Source organism: Canis lupus, chromosome 33 (assembly GCF_011100685.1).
Source record: "Canis lupus familiaris isolate Mischka breed German Shepherd chromosome 33, alternate assembly UU_Cfam_GSD_1.0, whole genome shotgun sequence".
NCBI classification, from domain to species: Eukaryota; Metazoa; Chordata; class Mammalia; order Carnivora; family Canidae; genus Canis; species Canis lupus.
Window position 1 is genome coordinate 30,208,658 of NC_049254.1, and position 10,180 is coordinate 30,218,837.

The following is a 10,180-nucleotide window of genomic DNA, read 5'->3' on the forward strand; positions in this document are numbered from 1 at the left end:
AGAGAACTTCATCATTTGCTCCGCCCTCTAATAACTCATGCAAAAAAAAGTTCAGCACCATCAGAGAGAAACAAGGCGTAGAGGAGAATTCGCAGAATGGCTCAGGGCCTTTTCCTCCAGGCGGCAAGAGGATCTGCGTGTGCCCTTCGCAGGGGTGGAGTGGGGGCGGGGGGAGAGGGAGGGGGGTCCAGAGGGAGAAGAATCGCCGAACATCTGGGGGATGCTGACACCCCCGAAGCTGACTTTCTCTCCAAGAAGTTTCTGCCGCCATCCCTATTTTATCAGCAGGAGGCTCCGGCGCCATCGTCCCAGGCTTTATGATTTTTATTATGGGGAGGTGGGAAACGCCACCCACGGTTCGTGCAGGCCTTCTGTGTGAGGGTGGAGGGAGGGGGGCTCCCCCTCGTTCTTCTCGGAGAACCTCGGTGTGGAAGGCAGTCCTCGGCGGGCGCCCTCGGCGCAGCGGCCCATCCCCCCGGGCCGGCGAGGCACTGCCGAGCCCACCGGCCTCGCCGTTCGGGCGGGAGGGCCCGCGCACGCCAGGGCCACGGCGACGGCTCCGAGGGGCCCAGGGAGGGGAAGGGCCGGCGGGGGCTGGGGGAGGGCGACCCGGCCGGGGCGCGGGGGAGCGCGGCGCGAGGATGCGCGGCACCCCAGGCCCGCGCGGGGCCGGGGAGGTGATGCGGGAGGCGGAGGGCGGTGCCCCGGGGCGCCCCCCCCGCGCGCCCGCCCGCCCCCGGGTCCCCGCGCCGGCTCGGCCCAGCCCCCGGGTCCCGGCGCACCGGCGGGCGGCGGGGGCGCGCGGGGGCGTCTCGGTCACGCCGCGCGGACCCCGACACCGAGGTAGGCGGTGCGCGCGGCGGCGGGGGGGCCGCCTCCCGCCCGAACCCCGACACCCGCCGCCGCCGCCGCCGCCGCCTCAGGAGGGAGGACGCGAGCGGACGGCAGAGCCCGAGGGAGACACGCAGGGAGGCGCGGGGCAGCCCGGGGCACGACGGCCGCCCGCGGCGGGCCCCGCTCCCCGCCTTCCGGTAACCGCGTCTCTCACCGGTGATGGCGGTGAACTGCTGGATTAACCCCTTCAGCGCCGAGGACGCCGCGGAGCCCCCGTGGGCAGCCATCTTACCGCCGCCGCCGCCGCCGCCGAACAACAACACAGACACACACGGGCCGCCCTCCCCCACCTCGCCGCGCCGTCCGCGCAGGCGCACTGGCCGCCCCCAGGCTCCGCCCCCCGCCCCGCCCCCCCGGCGGCGCAGGCGCACGCGCGCTCCGGGCCGCTCCGGGAGCGCCTTGCGCGCTGGCTGGCGGCCCGCGGCCCCTTGGGGCGCAGCGCTCGCGGGCCGGCCTCGGAGGTGCGGCGTCTCGGCTCCGCGTGCCGGCCTCGCCGGTTGCACCAGCAGACCCGGCCGCCGGTGACCGTTTTCCCGTCTTTTTCTGCAGCTCCAAAGCGCTCTGCGACGTGTCCTGCAGCTCCTGTCAAAATGCAAATCGCGCATCGCCGCACGGGAGGGAGCTCCGCGGAGCCACCCTGAGCGCGACGACCCGTCCAAGGGAAGTCCAGGACCCGGCGCCGCGGGCCGACCCAGCACCGGCGCGGAGCCTGACGCGCAGCGGATTCGAATAAATGACGGTCCAGTCCGCCTCCCTTCCGTCAACGTGCCAACCCATGTCTCCACTCTAGGTCTCGGTTTCCTCGCCTATAAAATGAAGAGGTGTCATCTATGCAAAAAAAAAAAAAAAAAAAAAAAATATATATATATATATATATATATATATATAACATGGGTATATGTGCATAGAAAGAGCACCGAAAAGTTGTTCTTAAAAAGATGCTAGTGACCCCTAGAGAGGGGAGCAATAAAGGGGATGGCAAAAGGGGACTTTGAGGATTCTTTTATCCCTTTCTTTTAAAAGATTTTTTTTCTTTTTTTTAAGATTTTATTTATTTGGGCAGCCCGGGTGGCTCAGTGGTTTAGCGCCACCTTCGCCCCGGGACGTGATCCTGGAGTCCTGGGATCGAGTCCCACATCGGGCTCCCTGCATGGAGCCTGCTTCTCCCTCTGCCTGTGTGTGTGTGTCTCTCTCTCATGAATAAATTAAAAAAAAAAAAAAAGATTTATTTACTCATGAGAGAGAGAGAGAGAGGCAGAGACACAGGCCGGGTCTCCAGGATCGAGCCCTGGGCCAAAGGCAGGTGCCAAACCGCTGCGCCACCCAGGGATCCCCCTCTCTTTTATTTTTAAATAAAGATAAATAAATAAATAAATAAATAAATAAATAAATAAATAAATAAATATAATATTATTAGTATATTACTTATATTTTATATTTTTAAAACAATGATGGAGGGGTGCCTGGGTGGCTCAAGTGGTTAAGCCTCTGCTTTCCTGGACTCAGGTCATGATCTCTGGGTCCTGAGATGGAGCCCCACCTGGCTCTGGACTCAGTGGGAAGTCTACCTCTTCCCCGCTCATGCTTTCTCTCTCTTTCTGTCTCAAATGAATAAATAAAAAATCTTAAATAAAATAAAACAATGATGGGGTGCACTCAAATCTGATGATCCCTCCCTCTATAAGAATAAAATTAAGGAGACTCAATTTAGGTTCTAACCTCCTACCCACGTATTTTTCATCTACATAGGAAAATGGTCCAGTAAAAGATGAGACAAGAAAACTGACCCATTCTAAGAGTGTGTAAATGTGTTATTGGGGTGAATTAAGAAATAACCAGGTCAAATCAGGTATAGAGTTAAAGCTTCAGGAAAATATGGTTGATATGATGAAGATATGATTGATAATATATCAGAAAACTGACTCCTGATGAATATTGCCAGTTAAATGACAAAGATTGGTCCTAGGACCACCTCCAGGTTGCTTCAATTCTCTGGATGTTTGAGAAATCCTAAGGACCAGTAATGGATTTGGGAAGCTGTTTGACTCACATTGACACAGAAGTGCAAAAAAGGAGAGGAAAACAAGGGCAAGAAACAGTTTGACCTCTTTTTACTATTTTTTAAAGCTTTTTTTTTTTTTGAGTAATCTCTGTACCCAATGTGGGACTAGAACTCACAACTCCGAGATCAAGAATGGCATACTCCATGGGGCACCTGGGTAGTGAGTCTGTTAAGCATCTGACTCTTGACTATGGCTCATATCGTGATCTCAGGGTCATGAGACAGAACCACACATCACCGGGCTCCAAGACTCTGACTTCTCCCCTGCCTCTCCTCCCTGTGCTCTCTCTCCATTCCCCCCACCAACAAAATAAATAAATAGATAAATCTTTAAAAAAAAGCCTCACACTCCAATGACAGACCCAGCCAGGCATGTTATCCTCTCCCTTCCTAAAGGCCTTCCTTAATCCTAAAGGCTGTATCACTATGGGCAACCATGTAAAATCGAACTCCAGGTAAAATGGTATAATACCACTGACTACAAAAACTAGGTGCGGTTATTACTGCCGTTACTACGGAACCTGGAAATTTATTTCCAAGATCTTAGAATTCAGATATGATGATGTGATTTTTCAATTAATCTTGTCAAAAAGTGGTCAAGCTTGTGCTGTCCACAACTTTAGAAAAGATTTTGTGGAGATTAAAAAATAAAATGAGGCAGGAAATTAATAACACAACTTTGAAAAGCCTTTTTGAATTGTTAACGCATATGAAAGATCCTTAGATTCATAAGAAAATATGTTTAAATACATTCTTCAGGGCAGCCCCTGAAGGTGGTTTAGCGCCGCCTACAGCCTGGGGCGTGGTCCTGGAGACCCTGGATCAAGTCCCACATCAGACTCCCTGCATGGAGCCTGCTTCTCCCTCTGCCTGTGTCTCTGTCTCTCTCTCTCCCCCCTCTCCGTGTGTGTCTCTCATTAATAAATAAAATCTTTAAAAAAAGGGTGAATTTAAAAAAATACATTCTTCAAATCATGGGAAATATGTTTTAAAAAATGGACTATCCTCAGAAAAGAAACTGCAAAAATATTATATATTGAATAATGAAAAATTAAAATTTTAGAACACAAAGAGCAAATATCCTAAAGCTAAACATCAGTTACTATTTGAATTATTTCACCAAATTATACTAGGATTTTGTTTTTAATTTTAGGTCTGATTTTAAGACTCCTTGTATCAAGACAATTTGTAACATGTTACTGTAATTTAATGGAATGACAGAGTATATGAGCTAGAAGGTATAGTCAAGATAATCTGATTCAACACTTGCATTTTATCATGACTCTCCTGAGATACAGAGTTTAAAAGAGTTCCTCAAGGTTACAATATGGTAGGATAGAGCCTAGAATCCAAATCCCTTGCATCCTAGACAGATGTACTACACTTTGATTGTAAATGAGAATATTTCTTTTGTTTAAAAAACATGACTATATTAGATAGCTCTTAAAAGTCCATCTGTTGGGGATGCCTGGGCGGCTCAGCAGTTGAGCGTCTGCCTTGGGCTCAGGGTGTGATCCCAGGTCCAGGGGTTGAGTCCTGTCAGGCTCCCTGCGAGGAGCCTGCTTCTCCCTATGTCTGTGTCTCTGCCTCTCTCTCTGTATCTCTCATGAATAAGATTTTTTAAAAAATCCATCTGTTGACACAAGACATACCTAAAACATTAGGATAAAGGTTGAAGGGAAAAGTAAAAAAGATATATAGAGGTAATATTAAGGAAATGAAACTGGAGTAGCTGTATTAATTTCAAATAAAATAGATTTTTTTTACACTGGGCCAAGCCCATTTTTTTTTTCATTTTTTAAAATAGATTGTAAAGCAAAATGTATCATTAGAGATAAAGAGGGTCACTATATAATTACAACAAGAACAACCAGAAAGATAAAATAATTCTAAACCTGTATGCATCCAATAACGTGGTCTCAAGGGTATTTAAAGAAAAATTAATGTTTACAGAAGAAATTTGATAAATATGCAATTACTTAACCCCTTTCTCTTTGGCAAAAGTAGTAAAGATACAGAAAATGCTTACCCTATTCAAGCATATGTGAAACAAAATAAAAATTGATTGCAAGCATGTCTCAACAAATGTCAGAGAATCATAATATAGAACATGTTCTCTAAATACATAGCAGAGAAATTATTTAAAAATAACAAAAAGGGGATCCCTGGGTGGCTCAGCGGTTTAGTGTCTGCCTTCAGCCCAGGGGTGATCCTGGAGTCCCGGGATCGAGTCCCGCATCAGGCTCCCCAGAGGGAGCCTGCTTCTCCCTCTGCCTGTGTCTCTGCCTCTCTCTGTGTGTGTCTCTCATGAATAAATAAATAAAATATTTAAAAAAAATAAATAACTTAAAAAGAAACTCATATACCTGGAAAGGTAAAAATAAAAATAAAAAAATAAACTTCTAGGGGATCCCTGGGTGGCGCAGCGGTTTGGCGCCTGCCTTTGGCCCAGGGCGCGATCCTGGAGGCCCAGGATCAAATCCCACGTCGGGCTCCCGGTGCATGGAGCCTGCTTCTCCCTCTGCCTGTGTCTCTGCGCCTCTCTCTCTCTCTGTGACTATCATAAATAAATAAAAATTAAAAAAAAATAATAAATAAATAAATAAAAAATAAATAAACTTCTAAATAACTTCTGGATCAAAGACAAAATAAAAATGCTGGATAAAAAAATAATAATAAAAAATAAAAATAAAAATGCTGGATTATCCAGAGTACCAACAGATAACAGATGTCATTTAAATGATTTATAAAGGAGCAAATCTTAAAGGTGTAGGTGGGATAACATGAGACTCAAGGAATAGTGGAGGATCTGGGACTTGCAACAGCAGAAACGTCACAACCTGTAGGTCCAAAGAGATGAGAGAGCTGTTACCAGAATCCCAAAGGACAGAGAATTGTATTTGTAGGACAGGCCACCTTTTACAAAGCGTGACCTGTCGAGGGATATAATCAGCCTAAGGCAATCTCAGAGAAGAGACCAAGGAAACAACTACTCTGTCTTTGCTCTCCTCCTCTTCCATCTCCTGCCAGGAATCCCCACGGGCAGAAACAACCGGAAGACAGAGGGCACAGCAGCCCCCCGGTGTCTATACGGGCAGCTTGTGGGCCCGAGAGCAGGGTAGAGGAGGGTGGAAGCGAGTGGGTCTGAAGGGGCAAGGGGGATAGGCACTCATGGAAAATAGAAAATATTTAAAACTGAAGGATCACGGAAATATATACATCAAAATTTGTGGGGTATAGTTTTCACAGTACCTAAAGTAAAAATATGTAAACTTAAATATTTATATTAGAGAAGATTAGAAAATGAGTAGCTCAACATTCAGTGAAGAAGAAAAGACGGGACACCTGGGTACCCCAGTCGGTTGGGCACCTGACTCTTCATTCTGGTTCGGGTCATGACCTCAGGGCTGTGGGACTGAGCCTTGTCTCTGGCTCCACAGTCAACACAGAGTCTGCTTGTCCTTCTCACTCTGCTCCTCTGCACCCCCATCCCGCCCACATTTTCTCTCAAGTAAAAATAAATAAATAAAATGTTTCAAAAAAATAAGTTAGGGATCCCTGGGTGGCGCAGCGGTTTGGCGCCTGCCTTTGGCCCAGGGCGTGATCCTAGAGACCCGGGATCGAATCCCACGTCGGGCTCCCTGCATGGAGCCTGCTTCTCCCTCTGCCTGTGTCTCTGCCTCTCTCTCTCTCTCTGTGACTATCATGAATAAATAAATAAAATCTTTAAAAAAAAAATAAGTTAATAAAGGAACAACAGAGTAAGCCTAGGGAAATTTGAAGGGAAAAATGCAGGAGTCAATAAAGGAAAGAAAAAAAAAAAAAAAAAACAGAGGATCTGCACACCAAAATTTAAATCCTTTGGCAAATTATATTAAGAAGAAAAGAAGGGATCCCTGGGTGGTGCAGCGGTTTGGCACCTGCCTTTGGCCCAGGGCGCGATCCTGGAGACCCGGGATCGAATCCCACATCAGGCTACCGGTGCATGGAGCCTGCTTCTCCTTCTGCCTGCGTCTCTGCCTCTCTCTCTCTCTCTCCATGTGTCTCTATGAATAAATAAATAAAATCTTTTTTAAAAAAATGATGTTGAATCCAGCATACAAATAAACAGCCAAATCCAGATGATTTTACAGGTGGTTTCTATCAAAAAAATTAAGACACAGATAATCCTAACATGCAATTATTATGCATAAATGATATGCAAATTATTCCAGAGAGAGAAACAAAGAGGACAAATTGCTCCTTCTATAAGGCTAGTAACCTTAATATCAAAACCAAACAAAACAGTAAATTAAAGCTCAGCCTAGGGGATCCCGGGGTGGCTCTCAGTGATTTAGCACCTGTCTTCAGCCCAGGGCGTGATCCCGGGGTCCTGGGATTGAGTCCCACATCGGGCTCCCTGCATGGAGCCTGCTTCTCCCTCTGCCTGTGTCTCTGCCTCTATCTGTGTGTCTCTCATGAATAAATAAATAAAATCTTTAAAAATAAATAAAAGTTCAGCCTCATTTAAGGTTTCAAAATAATACAAAAATATTAAATAAAAATTTAGAAAGCCAGTTGCATACCCTCGTACATGCATGCACATATATATTTATTTTTTAATTGGATTTATCTCAGGAATGTAAGCATAATTTTACAATAAAAACATCTTTCGGGGATCCCTGGGTGGCGCAGAGGTTTGGCGCCTGCCTTTGGCTCAGGGCGCGATCCTGGAGACCCGGGATCGAATCCCACGTCAGGCTCCCGGTGCATGGAGCCTGCTTCTCCCTCTGCCTATGTCTCTGCCTCTCTCTCTCTGTGTGTGACTATCATAAATAAATAAAAATTAAAAAAAAAAACATCTTTCAATGTAATTCATGGGTAGAGCAACTAAGAGAAGCCATTTGATCCGTTTGATCAGATATGGAAAAATCAATGGTATAAATCAATATCCCTTCATAAAACAATGACAAAAATACTTCTTAATAATCTAGGTAGAGAAAGAAACTTCTTCAACCTAATAAAATATATTTACCAAAAGCACAGATAAACAGCACTATACTTAATAAAACATTTAAAGTATGCACTCTGTCACTATTTCAGTGAACCAATATACTGGAAAGTCTAGCCTTGGGAGTAAGCAAGAAAAAATATGTAAAAGAATTTTATCTCTTTTAGTTCAGGTATATTTCTGGATATAAAACCATATACTTTATTTTTTAATAGGCTCTATACCCAATGTGGGGTTTGAATTCATGACCCTGAGATCAAGAGTCACATGCTCCACTGACTGAGCCAGCCAGGAGCTCCCCCCAGTATACATATTTTAAAACTCTATTCCTAAACATAAGCAGCAAATACCTTAAAGCTGTCATTTTAACTTTTTTTAGATTTTATTTATTTATTTGACCAAGGGAGCACACAAGGGCAAAGGGTGAGGGAGAAGCAGTCACCCTGCTGAGCAAGGAGCCCTATGGGGGACTCAACTCCAGGGCCCTGGGATCATGACCTGAGCCACCCAGGCGACCCTGAAGCTGTAATTAAACACACACACACAATTCACAATAGCAACTAAGAATGTTCACATGAAGTATGTACCTAAGCATAGTTTTAACAAAAATGCACAAAGTAAAAATAAATAAATAAATAAATAAATGCACAAAGTTTTATGAAGAAAATGCTAAAACTTTATTGATGAGCATTAAATGAAGAAATCTATATTCATGTATGGGAAGACACAATATTATAAAGATGTCAATATTGTATATATTAATAAATTCAATATAATTCCAATCAAAATACCACAGTTTCTCAAGTATTTTAATAAGGCGATTTTAAAATTCAAGAACAAAGGACCAACAATATAGTCCAGACAGTTTTGGAGTAGAACAAGGGATAAGTTTTACCCTACTGCATACCAGGAATTATTATAAAGGAATAGTAACTGAATGTGTGAGGGATTGATGGGAGATAGATAAATAGACTGCAGACAGAGAGGGGGACTAGACATAGGCATCTGTGGACACTGAGGGAGCTGAACGCGGATCAGTGAAGGAAAGGATGAATTAACCCATCAACGACCACAAGACCAAATAAAATTGGTTCCACCTCCATATAAGACACAAAAATTAATTATATATTTATCAAAGATTTAAGTAGAAGAACAAAACTTTACGACCTTCAGAAGAGAATATAGGAGTATGGGAAAGACTTCAAGTGGAACAGCTTGGCACAACTTCAGATGATGCCATGGACTCTGCACTCCAGGGGGCGCCATTCACGTGGAACACAAGGTGGTTGGGAGGAAAGCCTTCAAGGGGGTCACAAAAGCCTGATCAAAGAAGGGAAATATTTCTTAGGGAAGATATAAAATCACATAAAGGGAAAAAATGATCAATTTGACAACGTTAAAATGACAAATGTCTGTAACGTAAGGGGTAAGATTGGATTTAAACCCAAACAAAAATGAGCTGACAAATTCTGGGAAGTGGTGTGTACAGGAACTATAAAAAGAAAATCCAACAAGTAAAAATATTTCGGTGATTTTTTTCAGCATCTTTCAGGTGGACCCAGTGTGACTGCCTTCAGAAAGGTATGTTATTGTGAGACAGGCATGAAGTCCTTTAGGGTTCTATGTACTGTATCAGGACACCCCCGCTCAGCTGGCCTAAATAAGAAAAGTTAGGGCAGGTGTGTACCCCAGAGTACAGGGCTCCAGCTCTGATTCTGTCTTGACTTCCCCTCACCTGTCTCAGCTCTGTCCTGTGCTGCCAGCAAGATAGCAGCAGTAGTTCCAAGGGTCACATTCAGATACAATAACATCCAGAGGAAGAACTCCTTACCTTATCTCTTATAACAGGTCTTTTTTTTTTTTTTTTTAATTGAGAAACAGTTTCTAAAAGTCCCCTGGGGAGATTTCGCTTCAGAATTTATCAGTTTGAGTTGAGTCACAATTTTGTTCCTGGAGTCATCCCTGCCAAGGGATGCGAGATAAACATAACTGGTTTAGTAAAGCATATGGTGTTGTGGAGGAAGGTGGATTCCTCCTTAAAGTCTGGTGCTTCTAGGAAGAAAGAAGGAGGGGAATGGATGTTAATTAGGGAATCATCAGAGTCTGCTCCATTCATAAAGCTTCACTCAGAGCATGAGGAAATATTCCTCTACTTCCCCTTTGTTCTGATTCTACCTTTACCTAGAACCGAATGAGTGACAATTAACCTGTCTCCAGGCTTCTTGATACCAGGA

The 10,180-nt window shown here is 44.9% G+C and overlaps 1 protein-coding gene and 1 long non-coding RNA gene across 2 annotated transcripts in view; one reads left to right on the forward strand and one right to left on the reverse strand.

Moving 5' to 3' along the window:
* Positions 1-1,194, reverse strand: part of UBXN7 (UBX domain protein 7) — a 60,486-nt gene extending 59,292 nt beyond the window's left edge. Inside the window, exon 1 of the mRNA XM_038583146.1 lies at positions 1,049-1,194. Coding sequence (XP_038439074.1) covers positions 1,049-1,121 — 73 coding nt within the window. The 5' untranslated portion in view covers positions 1,122-1,194. The remainder of the gene's footprint in view (positions 1-1,048) is intronic.
* Positions 95-1,780, forward strand: LOC119877839. Its single transcript, XR_005383421.1, has 2 exons — positions 95-356; positions 1,444-1,780. It is a non-coding gene; the product is annotated as an uncharacterized LOC119877839 (long non-coding RNA).
* Positions 1,781-10,180: the final 8,400 nt, after the last annotated feature.